Source organism: Scylla paramamosain, chromosome 36 (assembly GCF_035594125.1).
Source record: "Scylla paramamosain isolate STU-SP2022 chromosome 36, ASM3559412v1, whole genome shotgun sequence".
NCBI lineage: Eukaryota > Metazoa > Arthropoda > Malacostraca > Decapoda > Portunidae > Scylla > Scylla paramamosain.
In genome coordinates this window covers 11,534,964-11,554,269 of record NC_087186.1, presented here as the reverse complement: position 1 = coordinate 11,554,269, position 19,306 = coordinate 11,534,964, and the positions used below count along the sequence as shown (strand labels likewise).

General features: G+C 40.4%; 2 protein-coding genes across 4 annotated transcripts in view; one reads left to right on the top strand and one right to left on the bottom strand.

Annotated features, from left to right (window-relative positions):
- LOC135090990 (von Willebrand factor A domain-containing protein 7-like) overlaps positions 1–18,702 on the bottom strand; it is a 29,776-nt gene extending 11,074 nt beyond the window's left edge. For 2 of the 3 annotated variants that reach the window (XM_063988271.1, XM_063988272.1), the window contains exons 1-2: positions 18,497–18,701; positions 151–319 (exon numbers count right to left, since the gene is read on the bottom strand). The gene's annotated coding sequence lies outside the window, so the exon portion shown is untranslated. Of the gene's footprint in view, positions 1–150; positions 320–18,496 lie in introns of all 3 variants that reach the window. The other variant, XM_063988270.1, reaches the window with a different exon arrangement.
- On the top strand, positions 3,227–15,936 carry LOC135090794 (glutamate receptor ionotropic, delta-2-like). The gene is made up of 8 exons (XM_063987860.1): positions 3,227–3,318; positions 5,282–6,408; positions 8,798–8,987; positions 13,183–13,364; positions 14,010–14,168; positions 14,525–14,773; positions 15,045–15,224; positions 15,382–15,936. The coding sequence occupies exons 2-8, from the start codon at positions 5,380–5,382 to the stop codon at positions 15,640–15,642; spliced, it is 2,250 nt and encodes a 749-aa protein (XP_063843930.1). The 5' UTR covers positions 3,227–3,318; positions 5,282–5,379; the 3' UTR covers positions 15,643–15,936.
- Positions 18,703–19,306: the final 604 nt, after the last annotated feature.

Genomic DNA, 19,306 nt, shown 5'->3' with positions numbered 1-19,306 from the left:
TATGAAACGAAAACAACAATCGATCACAGTTTCCCGAAGTAAAAAAATAAATAAACAAAAATAGCACACAAAAGAAAAAAAATTACTTTCAACATCCCGCCAATCAGAAAAAAAAAACAACAACAAAAAACAGTGCCACAGTATATTTACCTTGAGTGCCAAATCCAAGTTTCGCTCAAGGGGCTACGGTCGGTGAATATCAAAGGCCGCTATCTTTGAACCGCCATCACGCAATGCCGCCGTCAAAGCGCCGCCAACACCTTTACAATATCTCCGCTCACGTATCCACAGCTGGGAGGATCCACGGGGCACCTGAGGACTAAGAGGAAGACCAGACATGTGTAAGTAGTTGTTGGTCCGATTAGCAGTATGAAAGCAGTGATGAAGTAGTAGTAGTAGTAGTGTTAGTAGTAGTAGTAGTAGTTGTTGTTATTGTTGTTGCTGTTATTGTTGTTAAGATGGTAGAAGCAGTAGTTGTTGTTGCTGCAGTGGTAACAACAACAACTATCTACTACTACTACTACTACTACTACTACTAATGCTAATACTACTACTACTACTACTACTACTACTACTACTACTACGGCCACTGAAATCGTTACGTGAGTTTGTCCTGCAATACACATATACAAGAGGGGAGAAAAGAATAAAAAATTGCATCACATCTACCACACAGACTAACGAATTTCGACACTGTCCAATCGGACGCGTTAACTGATTACACGCTACAGAAATGAGGTCAGCATCCCACGAGGCGAATGAGCTTAACCTAATGATAACGATAACAGTGACAAAAAAAAAAAAAAATAGATATTTGTCTTAGATCTTACAGTTTACTTTAACTTGTCTAAAGCGAATTCTGTCTTCATTCATTGATTGTGTTTTATCATTATTTTTGTGGAGCTTTGATTTCTCTCTCTCTCTCTCTCTCTCTCTCTCTCTCTCTCTCTCTCTCTCTCTTGAATAATCTAAATTAGATAACAAAATATAATACCAAATGTAATAATGTAATATATTTATTCATTTATTTATTCATTCATTCATTCATTTATTAGCGTTTTTATTCTATTACACCTTTCGCTCTCCTGTGATCCCGAGGCTGACGATGAGTGGAAAGGGCTGAAGGAAATTCAAGGGAACGTCACTCAAAGGTGGATTTCAAAGGGAATGTATCAACTCCCTCGACATTAAAACACTCGAGGCGGAGGTATCAGAATGTCCGCCACACAAAGTGAATGAATTAATAAAAAGGGAGAAGTTTAAAGACCAATTATTTTCTTTTTCTACTCCCGCGATAGCTCAGCAGGAGCCGTGAAAGGTATGGAGTTGCAAGACTTTTCATAGGAACTGACGTGGTTTTCATACGAGATCCGCATTCCTTGTGTGCGCGGCGGGAGATCAAAGCAAGGTGCGGGTGAAGATAAGTAAAAACACCAATGAAAATGATTGAGAATATCAGAGGAACGTATAGCTGATAAGATGAACGAATGATTTATCGGCTAAAAACTGAGCAAAACTCTTCTTTTTTTCCTCTTTGTCGTCGTCATTACTGTCGTGGTTGTCTTCTTCTTTCTTCTCTTCATTTTTCTTCTTATCATCTCCCTGCACAGGAAAACGTTACTCAGCCCCAGTTAAGAAAGACTGATGGAAAAGCAAAGGAAACAGAAAACGGAGTGGCGGTGAACGAGCATAACGGGAGGAGACAGGCGGGAGACTATAGCACTGCAGATCCACAATGCAGTATTTTCGTAATTCTTGTAATAATCTAATAACAATTCGGCATCATCAACGGAAATAAAAAGAAAAGTAAAGCACCCTTGAGGACCTTACTTATCTCTGTGGCTTTTGAAAACAATTCATGTGAGGGTGCAAAACTTAAAAAAAAAAAAATGGCCCCTTGACGCATTCTCTAAGGTTTTGGTTGAAGACCCGCATTTTTTAATCCTTTGGACTTCCATTATAACTATTTTTCAGAAGCTACAGAGATGATCAGTCAAACTCTCATCCGCTGTCTGTCCATTAATGAAACAGAATCCTGGTTAAACTATCACTCATAAAAATAAAAAAAAATGAAAACCAAAATAACTTCCACTAGAACGTGTTGAAAGTAGCTGAAAGAAGACAAAGAGGCGCCTAAACACACAAGCGAAGGCAACAAGGCAAGGAGGTCGTGAATGGCAAGAACAGAGGTGAGTGGGAAGCAATACGACAAATGACTGGCGATTTCAGCGTTTGCTTAATCTTATCCGGCCCACACACACAGGAACAATGGGTGGTGGGCGGGCAGCGGAGGCCACTACAACGCCGTATGAGTGGTAATATTCCTATAGGGTGAATATTTAAGTTTTATGGCCTTATTTACGGCAGACCAGGCTTAGAGGAGGAGGAGGAGCACTGCAGCAGAGCGTCCTGTGGTGTATACTTAAACTTGACTCTAATATTAACTACATCATCTACAACAGGACCACCCGATTACTGTATCCGTTTTCTGTGTTTCTAATTTTTCTGTATTGTTGTGTATCTACTATCTATCTATACAACCTTTGCGAAATATTTTTTTTTTCCAATTTTTTGTCAATAAACTGATAAGCGGCAATTGAGGCATGAGTAAATTACCATTCACTTATTAACTTAACCGCAGGCGTTATGAGGGAACCGGGGGACTACACGCACCTAAGATACGTCAAAGACATACACATACAATGGCAATAGGACAGTTATGTGTGCGGGTTATCTAACTGAAGGCTATAAGGGAAGAAAAGAAAACTAGACATGTGATATCCCCCAGAAAATAAAATAACTATGTAAAAGAGAGAAATAAAATAATCTGAAGTCAAATCTGGTCAGATCTTATGGGAATGAAAAAAAAAAAAGGAAGAAGTTTAATATGAAAGCATGTTTATCCGTACCTTCACACTTTTTGCTTTGCTTTTTTCCTGTCTTGTATGTATGAAGGTGACTGCACGTGCCTGAAAAGTGCCACGTATCAGTCGAATGTTTAGGTCATGAGAACAAGTAATTACGCGATAGTGATAACAGTGGCGCTGGTCATGAAGGGAGCGCTCGTACTGGCAGTAATGGTAACTCTTACAGTCATACTTCGTAAGGCAACAAATTCTCGTGCAGCGAAATATTACTTGCATAATTAAGACCGACTGTAGAAGTGGATGAGAGAGGGCGCATGCGTGTACTTAAGACGAGACCCTCCAGTCACGTAAGTCCTCAGGTAAGGTTTAGTCACCTGTCACCTTCCCGTGGGCACCACCTGGCTCACCTGCACACAAGGAGTAGCAGCTCTCACCCTCAGATGCATCGTGTGTGAGTAGCGGGGGATTCCAAAGCTTCATATGTAACTTTGAATGCTCCTTTTGTGCTGTGAGTTGCAATTTAGTGGTGCTGAAAGGGACTATACAGAGTGACAGGTGTGAAGTATTGTGCTTGACTGTTTTAATACTGGCTTTTCACGCTCCTTAGCCACGAAACGTCTCTAAATAACACATCATGATTTTTCTCTATTTCTTTTAATTTACACCGTGATTTCCTTCTTTTCTGCTTCGTTCCACCTATTTGTAACTTTTTAGTGAGATGAGTATTTTTTCTACATTCATTAAATTGTATAAAGCAATGAATCTAGGTCTTTAAAGCTTCTCTCTCTCTCTCTCTCTCTCTCTCTCTCTCTCTCTCTCTCTCTCTCTCTCTCTCTCTCTCTCTCTCTCTCTCTCTCTCTCTCTCTCTCCTGTGGTGTTCCGTAGTACATCATGCACGTGGGCTGAATACCTAAAAGTAGATAAGATATCGTGAAGGACGAGGCTGGCGTACTTGATGATAAAAAGGCAAGAGGGCGAGGTGGGCGGGGCGCGGACATTCATTTTTGAGGGTGACTGAGGCGGAGGTTGAGTGAGGCGGGGTGGTGGCGCTGCAAGGGACTCAGAAATAATCGAATCAGTGCGCTGGGAGGAATGAACAGGGCGCGAGAGAGAGAGAGAAAAAAAAAAAAAAAAGAGGAGGTGGTTAATCTATGAGGGAGAGATACAGAGAAAAGACGATTGGAGGGAAGAATACTGTACGGAAATACGGTAATAATGTTGTAAGTGTTCTGGTAAAGAGAGGAAAGGCACAGGTGGAGAAGTAATAACATTGTCGAGGCAAGAGTACATAAATAGTAAGAATAAATGCGATGGGAACTAAGATAACAGGGTACAAAGAGGATAGGAGAGAATATCACACACACACACACACACACACACACACACACACACACACACACACACACACACGCACGCACGCATACACACCTCCCTGTTATCTCCCTGTTATTATTCATTACTTTAGGAGCACAAGTGTTGTTCTTTGTCATTGCGAGTACACGGTGCGTTTCTTTCTCATGTTTGTTTCTCAGGCAATTCCTGCTACACTGCCTGTCGCTCTCCGTACGCTTGTAATGTCACCTCTTTGTCGTGGTCCTCGTCATCCTCTCGTCTTTCTCGTCTTCTCGTTATCCTTTTCATCTTCCCCTTCCTTCTGGTATTCTTGTTCTCCTTCCGGTCCTTGTTCTTGTTTTCCTCTTCCTTCTCTTAGTTCTAGTCTTCGTCATCGTTCTCCTCCTCTTTGTTTTCGGCTTTCTAATCCTCCTCCTCTTACTACTATTACTACTTCTACTACTACTACTACTACTACTACTATTTTCGTCCGTCATCACACCTACCAGGAAAGGTTATGTGGAAGTCTTGCATAACACTGCAGTCCAAACACTGGTCTTGCCACGTATGCGTTGCCATGATTACCAATTCCTTTCTTTTCTGCTTCATTTCTTTTATTTATTCGTTTTATTTATTTATTCCTTTTTTTGTCGCTGGTTGTGCCTTTCTATATAGTTCATTGCTATTGTTCTTTTCATCCTCGTCTATTTTTCTTTTTTCCGTTTATCAAGGTAATTTAATTTTTTTTTTTCCATCTCTTCTTGTGAGTTTGTCTCGTGTGTATTGTGACAGGAAAGAACATTAACAGATGACCTTCACTCTCTTTTCTGTATTCAACCACGCACTTCCATTCCTCTTCCTTTTTGCTCGTGAAAGAAAAAAAAATCAAAGCTCAAAACATCAGTCTTTGCGTGTTTGTCAGATATCACACTGAGCTTGAGTAAATTTGTGTAAATCTCACTCGCAGCGGAAGACATAACTTATTAACCACCAACCCTGCTCACCTGGGATATTTATATTTTAACAGTAAAATACAAATTCCATTCTATTTCCTTCGTTAACTTACATTTACTTAATTTCAGGTCACATGCGCGATGATGACAGCCGAGAAGCTTTCTATTGTAGTGTTTGAGGATATCTTTGTCCGTGCATATCAGAGAAGAGTCTCGATCAATCACGAATGAAAGTGTGGAGTCGAAGGAACACGGCATCTCAATATTACAGGCGACGGGCGGCTCTGTGCTGGGATATAAGTCGTTTCTGTTCCCCTGTCTTCGCTGTTGCTTGCGTACCACCAAGGGGAACGCATGGATTCCCCTCACTCGACTCACTCCGCCCTCTCCTTCATCCACGCACTCGCCCTCCCTCTCACGGCCTCACTATGCATGGAAAAGTAGTGGTTTGCCTCCTACTGGTTCTACTGGATTACTTTGCCGTGGGGAGTTTCGTCAGCGACATAGGAGGGAAAATTAACGAGTCTGCAGATACTACTGACGAAGATCTGGCGAAGGTCATGTACTTGCTGGCAGATGAGTACACGCCTCAGTGCCTGTGGGTGGTGGTGAGTGACAGCTCCTTACACCAGCAGCCCTGGAGGCACTCATACCTTGCTCTTGATCCCAAAGACGGGAAGAGTACTATTGACTACATCAACAAAAACACAGAACGAGTGACTCTCTTCTCGTGTTTCACCTTCCTGATGACACGCCCTCCTGATTCAAGCCTCATGCCGCTCCTCACAGACTCCTCCAACATGCAACTCACACGCTACTTCATCATACAGTTCCCCAATGAGTCTGAGGCACATGATCTCCTTCTCGACAAGCGACTGATCGACGAAGAAAACGTGGCGGCTTTAGTGAAGACCAACAACAGGGAAGTCTCATATAGGGTCATGATTCGCCAGCTGTTCCACTCGTCAGGGTTCACACAGGTGCTCTTCATTAACGGGTGGGAGAAGGGGAAAGGGTTCGATAATAGTGAAGATATTTTCCCAGAACAAATGAAAAACTTCTACGGGACGAAGATGAGGGGCGTGACGCTGGACTTCCGCCCCTTCACGGACTACTCCAAGGTGCGCGGCTCCAGGGTGGTGGTTCCTAAGCCATCCCTGGACGTGTTCATGCTGGAGGTGATTGCAGACAAGCTCAACTTCACCTACGAGTTGGTGATGCCTGAGGACGGATTATGGGGCTATCTGAGGGACGACGTGAGTAATGGCACATACACACGCACACACACACACACACATCTTAAACCAATCACATTTACTCACCGACATGTTGCAATAAAATAGAAGTGAACCATATTAAGGACAGAATGAGGTAAGCACATGTACTGATAAAGAACAGGATCCAGTAATCAGAAACACGTATAACATTCAGTTTGCACATTTTTTCACCCGTAGGAATGAGAGGCGCAGTGGTTAGAGGACGTCACGCTAAGCAGCCCTCATATAATCGATCTTGAAGCAAAACTCACAATGCAAAATGTACCATACACGTCACGCAACTGTCGTGTGCCCCACTGTGCTTTGGTGTGTGTGTGTGTGTGTGTGTGTGTGTGTGTGTTTTATCCACAATAGTGTTTTGAGAGTGTCGCTACCATTTTCATCTGCCCTACTACTACTACTACTACTACCACTACTATTCAAACAAAAATCATTAATATAAATCAACTTAACCTCGCGAAAAAGCATCTGACAGCAAATACTCGTATCGTGAACATAAAGCTTACATTACATAATGCATGACAAAAAAATATCCCCACAAGTTAAATAGGATTCCTTCTGTACATTACGACCGAGGCAGCATTATAAATCATCACACTGTTACCAACTCGTTTTATCACCATATAGTCTCTCCGACACAAGCTGGCGGGCGTACTAATTATGCATATTGCTATCTGTTATTTTGTCGCCAGCACCTTTTAGCTTCAGCGGTAATGGGGCAGGATGTATTGGGTGACACGTATATATATAACTTCACATGATGTTGCAAAATTATAGACATTATTCAAAAGGATAGTAGTTAGCCATGTATGTGTGTGTGTGTGTGTGTGTGTGTGTGTGTGTGTGTGTGTGTGTGTGTGTGTGAGTGTGGCTGTGTGTGTGTCTTAGTTCTTACGTGCGTGTTCGTGCTTGTTCGTTCTTTCGTTCGGTGATGAATAGGTAATATAACTCAATCAGTTCTTATTGATATACAAACAAGATACCTTTTCCTTTTTCTACTATGAAAAAAAGAGATAAATAAAGAGAAAAAACTGGTGACAAAGAACAGGTAATACGCGTCACGGAAGGACAAGGTTGCGTCATGCATGTTCGATAATTATGAGGAACAGGTACGACTTTTGCCTCTTTTATTTACTCCAATAACTTTGTCGTCGCTCTCAGTCATCCATCTCGAACTACGATTGCTCCCCGCCTCCACCTGCCCGAGGGGACTGATATAAAGCGCAGAAACACAATATTCCGTCAACACTGCCACAATAAACACCAACACGTCAGAATTATTCCCATAAAGTTTGGACACAAGAGGCAGAATCATAAATATTCGTTCTCCTGCGTGACTGATACGAAAGAATGATTGGTGGGCATTTTTGTCGCGTCGTCTCCCACTGGATGATGATGAAAGACGTCTTGATAAATTGCCGTAAACATCGATGCATGAATTGTCTTGTGAAGGTTTAATTATACTGAGAATCCATCACACTCGCAGTAAGTTTTTCCTTTAGCTAGACCTGTTCGTATTTTGAAATCATTTACACTCACAACAGTACCATTTTCAAAGGCTACAGGGATGAATAGTCAAGTTCAAATGCTACTTTTGCTATTGATGATAGAGTCATGATTAAATTATTTATAAAATCATGCAAAACGCTTGAAAACACCATTAACTTCCACTAGAGAATAATAAAAAAACAGTCGAGCTGGAACGCAGAAGTGGTGAAGAATGTAATTTTGGGGTTCATGGCGGGACAATCGCACTTCATCACACTTTATTTTTATCAACTCGTCATACTCACGCACCACGCCACGCTTGTTATAGTGTGACTAGCAGACTAGCAGTAATGATTCTCTTTTCACTAAACGGCTTGATTTACGAGGACTCATACCACACATTCATAACGTGAAATGACCTAATCTCAATTAACACACCTAAAAAGGCCATTTAGCTGAATAAAGGCTGTTATATGTGAGTTCGTAGTAATTGCTGGTTCTTTTTCGTACTGATATTAATGAATTGATCGGATTTAGTCTCAATTACCTCACCAGTCCGGTTATCTAGTTAAATTAAGTTTCCTATTCTTATGATTCAATGTGAATTTAGAGTGATTGCAGTCTTCACACTAACCATTTCACCTTGCAGTCTTCACACTAAGGATCTCACCTGAGCTAATCTGAGTTAATTAACATAACCTGGACTAACTAACTAACTGATTGGGTGAGTGAGTGAATGAGGGAGTGACTGACTGACTGAATGACTCACTCACTCAATCACTAAACTAAGCTAAACTAAGGTAAACTAAACAAAACTAACACAACCTACCCTGACTTACTACCTGACCTAACCTGACCTACATAACTGCTTCCCACGCAGGGCCACTGGGTTGGTGTCGTCGGGGATGTTGAGTTTCGAAGAGCCAACTTTTCCCTTGTCCTCTCCTTGACCCTCGAGCGAATCTTCAGCGTGGACTTTACCAGGATTTACTACAACGATCCTCTGAGCTTCGTCACTGCCAAGAGCCGCCCGAGTCCTCCTTGGCTTAAGCTCATCAAGCCTTTTAGCAGTAAGTTCTTGTATTCCTATGGCTTAAAGTCGTTAAAGAGGGACATTTCAAGACACTTATCCTTAAATGTTGGATCTTTTTAACCTTCATTTAGGAATTGGCTTTATCAGGGGGTCTTTTTTTTTTTTCGTTCTTTTGCTCTCCCAGGCATAAAAAAAAAGAAATCAGGTGATGAATTTAGTTGAAAGTAGTGTAATCAAACAATCTAGTGAGGACATGAGGATCTGCTCTGATTATTCTCTGTAATATTTTGTTTGTCTTCGATTCTGGTCAAGAGATAGAGGGATTAAGGATAGAAGAAGTGCCGGTTTAGGAGAAAAGGGAAAGGAAGATTGGAAGAGGATGTGGAAAGGCTGATGGGAGGAAAGGAAAGATGGATGAAGAATTAAGGAAGAAGGATTGTTTTAATGAGGGGGAGGGACCGAGAATGGCATCATTGGGGAGAGTAAAGGATGGAGAGAGGGAGAAGTGAGGAAGGTTACAGTGAGGAGGGACAAAAAGGATAATACTAGAAATGTTGATGAAGAGAGGGGAAAGAGAGAAGGTTACGAAGGAAAGAGAGTCAGAGGCTAGGAGGGAGGAAGATAAGAAATACTAATACCGATGCATGCATGACCTGAGACGATAACTTTGCAAAAGAGAATAGACACGAGAAGTTTAAGAAAAAAAATAAATAGAAAGCGAATACTGGCTTTGCAAATTAAGGAGCTACAGAAAGAAAACAAACAAAAAATAAATAAATAAACATGGAAAATAAAGGAAAACAACAAAAGGTGGAATGAAGGGACGATTAGGGCTAAATTAAGACCTAAAATTACCCTGAAGCACCTCTTAATGACACCTGAAGAAAAACACCTCCCTTTACATAAAAAAAAAAAAAAAAAAATGCAAGGAAGTTCCGAGACACAAATATCACCAACTGCATGTCTTCGTGTGTCAAGCGCTTACATGAAATAAAGACGAGGACACATTTTCATTTTCATAACTAAGTAGGAACAAAAAAGTTGCCTTGTGGACTTGTAATGCTGGCTTCAGTTGTGTATTACATTGTCGTTATGTTCGTGAAATTTATCGTTATGTCAAAAATCAAAGTCCTGCCCTTGTGTTTATTTGATTGTCATGTGGTGGTGAGATTCCAGAACTCTTGAAGATTATAAAGCTATTTAATTTTCTCCCTCTCTCTCTCTCTCTCTTTTTTTTTTTTTTTGTTAGGTGAAACGAATGTTCTTACATGTAGCAACAGTGTGCATATCGTAATAGTTAGTTGTGTTAAATGGAATAAAAGAAATTGTAATGAAAAGCATAAAAATTAAATTCCAGTATCTTTTTAACAATATATCAAGATTATATTTACTGCATATTCAAACTGCATATCCTTTCAAAGTTATTAACCAATTTCAGTTCTGTTTGTTTTCCTGGAATGAGAAATTGTGGTTGAGAAATAGCAATATGTTTAATTGATAAAAAAAAAAGTAAAAAAAATAAAAAAAAGTAATACTTTTCTTACGTATTTAAAAATTCGAAAATTTAAAAAAAAATTCTGACATTTTTAAGTAAGACTCATTAAAATAAAACTGTGAAAGCATACTTAACAAAAATTGGGAGAAATGTTACACGCATGACCGCCTAACCTCTTCAAAAATTATAAGCAGATTGGATGAAAATTGTCTGGGGGGATTCTGACCTTAAATCATCCTTTTTTTTTTTTTTTACTTAATTTTCGTTACTCACAACCTCATTTATTTACTTATTCCTGATTCCTGCTCCTCATCATTACTCGTTTCTAACTCTTACTCACTCAGTCACTTCCACTCCTTACGAATATTTACTCAGCAGCATTTCACAAACACGACTCATTCTCCACTCAACACTCATACACCCATTTCTATTGATCACTTGGTCATTTTTATTCACTGCACCTAATAAAAGTTACTTTCACTCCATTAACTGAGACTTATCGTGTGTTATCTGCATTCATAAGCCGTGTAATTGTTTTGTCACCGTCATTTTCTTTTTCCTTATGAATGTGTATATTTGTGACTCATTTTCCTTTTATGTATGTTCTCTCACTATACTGGCCTTTCCTTCCTTCTTCCCTCGTATGACCTTCCTCTTCCTCCTACACCCACATCCTTCTCCCTTCCTTCCTCTTCCTACAATGACTAACGCTTTCATTTTTATCGCTTCCCCCTCTTGTACCTTCCTTATTTTCGTTAATATAGACGCTTACTTCCCTTCCTTTCTCTTCTTCTGCGCGTTCTTCTGGCATGTGGACGAAAAGATAAGTATTTGATATGCGTGTACATGTAAATACGAGTACCTGGTCGTGTGTGAGTGTGTGTATGTGTGTGTGTGTGTGTGTATGCAATGGCACAGTAAATATAATTATTCTACATATAGGATGAATACAAAAAAGAAAAAAAAATACATACGGGATAAGTAACTCCCATAACACGACCGTGGAACAATGTAATAAGCAAAGGGAGAACCTTGGCGCCTGCACATCATCCCATCACTCACGTAAGCAGCGCGGGGAACCACAGCAATCACGGTGGCACCATAAATACACGAGAACACACCAACTTGCATCGATACGGGAAAGAAAAGAACAGCACATGTGTGAGGAATGGCAGGTGTTGATCGATGTCTTGTTGGTTATACATGATTGGCTCAGAATGAATCAAGGGGACCTGGGAATGGGAAATTTTTCTTTTTGTTCTTGTTCTTGTTGTTTTTGTTGCTCTTGTTGTTGTTGTTGTTGTTGTTGTTGTTTTCTTGTTGCTCTTCTTGTTCTTGTTCTTATTGTTTTTGTTCTTGTTCTTCTTGTTCTTGTTCTTCTTTTCTTCTACTCCTTCCTTTTCCACCCTCTGTTTCCTTCTCCTCCTCTTCTTCCTCCTCCTCTCCTCTTTTCACTAACCTAACAGACATTTTTTCGTACTGATGATGCAAAGTCCTTGTCAAACTCTCACCAGAACCATGAAAACACCTTTAACTTAGTAACCTCCACTATTTCCGGTTAAGTACGATTACAATCAAGATAAGACACAAGGAAGTCTCAGAATGCTGGGCCAGGATAAGAGATAAGGGAGGAATGTATATAGCTAGTATAGATGAGAGAGGTGCGAGAAGATAAGCGTGAATTGGGATATTAAAGGTGATAACGAGGATAGTAAACATGACAAAGAGAGCGGTACAGGTGAGAATCCCGATGTAGGTGAGAGTCAGACAAGTGTGAGTGAAGTAAGGTGAACGATGGTGATAAGGACTTTGCCAAACACTTTCCCGTGCCCCGATAACACTGCCTACACACACAGCCATGGTCAAAAATCGGGTAACCTTCTGTACTTCCACTGTGTTTTGCGTTTCCAAGTCTTAACCCGTTGTTCTACTAAGAATATACTGATAGTTAAGTTTTACAAGTAAACTGTGTCACTTTCATTGTTATTTTGCGTTTGCTTTCAGTCGTAAGTCCTTTGATCTGCTACTGATGTATCACTTAACTCTAATAAGGAGATAGCAAATCAGAGTACTTAGAACAGAAGAACATAGGGAAATATGGAAACTGTAAAGGGCAAAAGGCCAGCTAACCTAAAAAAGGCAATTCCTGAGCACTTAAGACCATCCTCATCCATATGCCATCCTCATCCATGAACTTAACTAACTTGCTCCTGAAAGTATCCAATGTCTGTGCATCTACTACGTCCTTGCTAAGTTCGTTCCATTCATCCACAACTTAAACAACGAGGGGAAGACGTTTGGTTAGTCTGTGGTGCTTTGCTGTGTGTTCGTGTTCGTGTACTGACTTGATAACGACAACGTGGTGAGAATATACGAGGGAATGCTCCTTACGTTCATAATTACAATGCTCAGTAGATAGCATGGAAAGGAATGTATTATGTTCTCCTATAGAGCAAGAAAAAAAAGCCACCTTCCTTTCTTTTTTTTTTCTTTTTTTTGATATATACATAAATAACGATCATTCTTTTTCTTACATCCTCACTATGCTTGATTTTACAAGCAGGGTACTTTGCATCCAGTTTATAGTGCTCATATTTTTTTTTCCATCTGTCATTACTATATAAATCACACTTAATAACCATTCATCGACCCATTACAACTATGCCACACCGTTTATCATAGCCATATAAACCAAATAGATGTGTCTTGTGTAGTGTGTATGTTTGTTTCCCTGCAGGTGGAGTGTGGCTGTTGGCTCTGTTCTCTATTGTGACTGCAGTCATTCTCTACTACATCATATACCGAGCACAGGCCTTGCTGGGGACCCATTACCTGGTGCCCTCTAGAGCCTTCATGCACATATTCGGCTCCTTCGTCAATCAGTCCCTCTTCACTATCCCCTGGCTCTCCTCCGGCAGGGTAAGTGTTTAGGCTAGAGGGTCACAGCGCTAGGCTATCTCTCCTGGTCTTGTGTATTGCAAAGGGACGTCTGATGATGATAGTTCGAAACGTTTCTGCTAGCAACTCGACTCATTCCAACAAGTTCTAGGTGAAGTAGCACAGAAATTTTTTTAGGCTAATCATCTCTGTGGCCTTTGAAAATTATCGTGGTGAGAGAGCAAAGAGTTTCTGAATACGGGTCGATGTCTCACTGGGATAGTCAAGAAGTGCTTTTGTTTAATCAATATCACTTTATCTTGTATCTTTATGATATATCTGTGTGTATTTGTTTCTGCTTATAAGTCTGATTAAGGGAACAATTTAAGTTTTTGTTGTTACACACTAAATGTAGACTCCAAATTCCTAAGATGGCCTTGAAATATTTTGTGCCTCATTATAGAAAACGAACTTTTGAAGGGTAACATAACATTTCGAATTCCGGACTGTGCTCGCAATGAAAACCCGTTAGCAACTTTGAAAACCACTTACTCGATTCAAATAACTTGAAATCACCTCCTAAATGAGCTGAAGGAAACTCCACATTCCTATTTCAAGACTCACACGCAAGTTACATAAAAGCAGATTCGAAGCTGGTCTTTTAAGAATAGTTCTCTTTGTGTTTAGGTGTTTCTAGGGTTCTGGCTCTTGTACGGCCTGCTCATCACTACCTACTACAAGACCTCCCTGACGGCGGCCCTGGCGGTGCCCTTCGTGCCTCCAACCCTCGACACACTCCATCAGCTCATGCGTTCCAATCTAAAATTCGGAATGATTGACGCAAAGGTTTGTGAAGCATTAAAAAAACATTCATAATATTTTCTGCATTTAACACACAGCTTGTAACATCAGTCTGAGACACCTTCAAATCCCTGGCATTATTTTTTCTTCTTTTCTGAAGCTGTAGTTCCGATTTGATCTTTAGTCGTTAAGTAAAGTCTATTATAATGAAACTGAACCGAAACTGGTGCGCAAACTCTTCGTCAAAACAGCAAAACTTAAAAGTCGTGTAAAGCTCACGGGAGATAAACAAAATGGTGGGTAAATAAACATAAAACCACGTCATACATAAGCACAGGAGACCAACACATTGCGCAGCACATCAATAAACAATGAAAGGTACTAAAATCCTCTCAACGCAGGGCTCGGAGTACCAGCTGTTCTCCACCTCCAACGTGCCGCTCTACAAGAAGATGTTCCAGGAGATGTCGTTCCTGTCCTCCAGCGAGAGCATGGAGAAGGTCCAGGAGGGAAGTTACGCCTACATCTACTTCAAGAGCAACCTCAACATCATTGTCAAGACGGAGTACACTAATGCCAACGGGGAGACGGACTTCCACGTAGCCACCGAGGAGTTCTTCCCTGGGGGTTATGCCTGGGCGTTCCCCAAGGTACTTATGTTTGGTTTGAGCTTTTGAATGGCCCTTCCTATGCTCTGTTGTCTGTGATGTCCTGCAGTTATTTTGTCTGCTGCACCTTACCAGGCTTTTTTTTTTGTCTTCATTTGAAACCGTCAGTCAGTATTACGTTAAGCCATGTAGTTGTTGTCCAAGATTGCACGTGAATTTAGAGGAAAATGCTGCATTGGTACAATACTTCGCTTCATTGCAATAACAGGTCTGTCCAAAGCCTCATTAGCCAGTGACTCCGCCCTCCACACAGGGTGTTCCCTACAGGAAAACATTTGACGGGGTGATGGCCTACTGCCTGCAGGCGGGACTCATAGACAAGTGGGAGAGGGACCTGTACTCCATCTACCTGAAGGAGGCACAGGACAATAAGACGCCGCAGCAGAGGAAGAAAGAAAAGATGGAGGCGGACTCGAAACGAAACGACGGACAGGTGAGGGCGTGATTCAAAGCTTTACGTTAGAGGAAACTTTCATCTAGTCCAGTAATTTTCATACATGAAGCAAAAATAATAAATAAATTAAACAAAATAAATAATTAGAAAAATTAATGAATAAATAAATGGTGTTTATCTTCTCGCTCTCCTACAGGTGGTACTAAACCTCAACCACCTGCAGGGGCCATTCCTGATCCTCCTCCTGGGCAGTGGGTCAGGCGTGCTGCTCCTTCTGCTGGAGTTCTTTGTCGCGCGGATGTTGTTCGCGTTTCCAACGTCCTCTAGAGGATTCTCTCCTTTCAGCCAAAAGACACTAATGAAAAGCGACTCTCAGACACCCTCGGAAGGGAGAGTTGTGTCGAGATTTGACGAGAAGGGAAACTACGTGATCAGGGCGGTGCTAAAAGGTAATTAATCGCTATGGAAACAAACAGCGGCAGATCTGTTGGCCCTTGCGAGGCTGTCTGTGATAAATGACCTAATATAATCTAAAAACTGACGTAGGATTGTAAAAACAGGTGGTGAGTGATGCTGCATATGTTAATAGATAAGGTAATAGTCATCGAAGTCACGCTACAAGGACCAATAAGGTGCTTGAATAGCTCCCTGGTATTATCACAGCAAGGTTATAATTATAATTAGCGAATATATTTCCAGCTCAAGTGTATCATCATTGTTACCACCACATAATTAATCTTATCCAAGCAATGTTTTATTCCTGCATCACTTAACTTACTGAAGAATCTAAGGTAGTAAAAGACATCAAGATCAATAACAGAAAAAAGAAAAGAAAGAGTGTGAATAAATGCAAGAACACCTACACGAAAAGGCAGCAGGTGGGGGTTTCCACAGGTAAGAGGACAGGTGACTCGTGAAGGACACCAATGAAGACTATGCTGTGACTCTAAACAATGAACATCCACGCTTATTTCGCCCTCTGTCCTGCCTCGCCCCTTCCACCATTCATGTGTAATAGTTACCAGTGCCAGTAAAATTGCATCCGGTCACTACTACTACTACTACTACTACTACTACTACTGCTGCTGCTGCTACTGCTACATAACACATCTATACCCTATTAACTTACTAACCACCGCCACCGCTCCCCTAACCACAGCTATCTCTACAACAACCACCAGCACTTCCACCACTACCCACGTTGACGCACAGTCCCTTACCGTTACCCAAATGGTGATCACCCGAGAAAGTCAGAGGAGAAAAGAGAGAAAAGAGAGAAAAAATCAGTTAAGGTCATTAAACGTAGAAGAGAGAGAGAGAGAGAGAGAGAGAGAGAGAGAGAGAGAGAGAGAGAGGGGAGGTTATAACGTGGCCAGGCAATTGTTTATTCAAAGACAACGTACGTAAACACAGAGCTCTGAGACATTGGGTTTAGATGAGGCGACACAAAAAAAATAATGGAGTGGAACTAAATGTAATACAATACTTCGCCATTGGACCAAAGAGGGAGAGAGAGAGAGAGAGAGAGAGAGAGAGAGAGAGAGAGAGAGAGTCAATTGCACCAGAGTGTAAATTGAAACTGGTAACTCGTATGGAAATAATTCACAATCGTGTTGGCATGTTACACTTTTACAATGTTCCTCAGTGGAAACTTTTCCTTTGCTGATTTCAGTCCGAGTCAATCCCTGCGCAGTTCCGAGGATTCGAATCGCTCGACTCGTATTTCGAAATCTCATGCGATGACGAAACCGTGGTTGGCTTACCATTATTTTCTTCCTGTCTCTTGCAATTCTCTTCATATTTAAATCCAGATATTTCAAAATCCTCACGCTTACTTCTATCAAACTCCATTTTTTTTCATACACCATCAATTAAATTCCTTTATCCAAACACATTGACCATCTTTTCGGATCTTCCGCATTCCTTTGACCATAAACTGTGATCTTCAATTCCTCCTTGTATTTTTCAATTTCCGTTTGTTCCACCGTGCATGTAACACCTCACTCTAGTCAAGTTATTCCTGCTATCATGGACCTCAGGGCATCGCAAAGATAAACACGCCAGCGGTCTCTGAATCCGGAACCGATAATTCATGCGTGGTTCTGTTTGATGTCTAGCACGGATACGTCAGTAAGCATTATGTAGTCCGTTGTGTTTGTCTTTTGTATATCTGGGAGTGTTTTGTAGATAGATAAACAGATAGATAGATAGATAGGTAGATAGATAAAAAGGGAGATTTATGTAACACTATGGATCAGGAACTAAAAGAAGAGTAAACAGACAGAAAAATGGATATATACATACATACATTAGACATATAGATAGATAGACTCATATCAGGCAGACAGACATACAGACAGACAGAAAGAAAGAATGAAACACAGATAGATAAGCAGAGACAGATAAACAGACAGATAGATACAGACAGACAGATAGATAGGCAGGTAAGCTGGAAAAATCTTTCATTCGCCCATGGACACGTAAATACATTAATATGAAGCCTGCATGTGTCACTTAGCGAACACATCCGTTGAGCAACACTGATGGATGAAACACAACGGGATTTCACTAAGTGATGCGCTCTGTAGATTGCCTCTGTTGTTTATTTTGTGGAGATGTGAATGATGTATGAGATGAGAGAGAGAGAGAGAGAGAGAGAGAGTGTATGTGTGTATGTGTGAGCAAAATATTGAGACTGAAAACTTAACGAAACCGTAAAAATATATATGAACAGACAGATACTACAAAAAAAGGTAAATAAATAAATAAATAGTATAATTCATGATACGTAAGAAAACCAAAAAAAAAAAAGAAAATAACAAAATCATTGACCTTAGAATACCATTAGTAAAAAAAAAAGAAGAAATTAAAAGAAAAACGTGCAATTATTCGTACCTCTAATTAGTCACGGAAGATGAAATTTACAGGTCGAATCTAATCTCAGGTGTTTTTTTTTTTTTTCGTTAATTGGAGGTCAGACCTAAATTTACGAGTGGCTGACAAACGACATTAAGGTAAAACGCTTCATGTTAAAACGAGATCAAAGTTATTAATTATTGTTACTATTATTTTATTCATTTATTTATCTATCTCTCTATAGATTTTTGTAACATCCGGAATACATATACAGAATACATATACTTTTTATACAGTTCTCCCTCCTCAAATTAAGATCCCGTTTTCTACAGACGCTTTCTTATTTTCCCAAACATCTCCATCCTCCTCACCTTTCTCTCTCTCTCTCTCTCTCTCTCTCTCTCTCTCTCTCTCTCTCTCTCTCTCTCTTCACACACAATCTTTATTTCACTAACCTTTACATCACTATGCTTGCGTGGGGCGTGACGTGGCGGCGTGACGCAAGGCTGAGGAGGCGGTGAAGTGTCGTGGTGTTGGCAGTAGCTCGCAGATGGCGCTATGCACACTGCTTCGATTTTAAGTTCTTTCGGTCCTTATCACTACGAATGTTATCATACACTGCCCGAGAGAGAGAGAGAGAGAGAGAGAGAGAGAGAGAGAGAGAGAGAGAGAGAGAGAGAGTCGAATACGTAATCTATACTGATCACTTCATTTCTAACCTCTCTCTCTCTCTCTCTCTCTCTCTCTCTCTCTCTCTCTCTCTCTTTCTCTGCTTCAGTAATTACTGCTTCATTCTGTGTTTCAGTGCTTCGCTACAGTTAGAAACTCGGCTTCTTGGGTTCGAAATCAGTAAGATATATTTTTTTATATAATTATTATTACCATTTGCACATTGTTTCGTAAATACAAAGAAATACAAAGTGGAATGTACTGAAAAGTTCTTGCGTCTTATCATGAAGCTTTTATGAACATTAATTAGACACACACATACACACACACACACACACAGTCATATTGATGGTAAATTCACAAAACGAAAACAAACAAAAAAATAAATAAAGAGAGACAAAACAATGAACATAAATCCACAGAGTAGAACAGAACTTTGCAAAGAAAAATGTGATAATATAATGACAATGAGTAGATAAATAAAAAGTAGAAAATAACTAAGGATACATTACTGATTGTACTGATAAAGATGCGTTAAATTAGATGCTTAATCCAAAAAATCACAATTATCTTTAAAAAAATAAATTAAGAAGCCT

What these genes read in the sequence shown, in the direction of transcription:
- LOC135090794 (XM_063987860.1), top strand. Translation starts at nt 5,380, where the DNA reads ATGAAAGTGTGGAGTCGAAGGAACACGGCATCTCAATATTACAGGCGA. An exon ending in GCTCATCAAGCCTTTTAGCA is followed by an intron (nt 8,988 to 13,182) that starts GTAAGTTCTTGT and finishes GTTTCCCTGCAG; the next exon opens with GTGGAGTGTGGCTGTTGGCT. An exon ending in CGAAACGAAACGACGGACAG is followed by an intron (nt 15,225 to 15,381) that starts GTGAGGGCGTGA and finishes GCTCTCCTACAG; the next exon opens with GTGGTACTAAACCTCAACCA.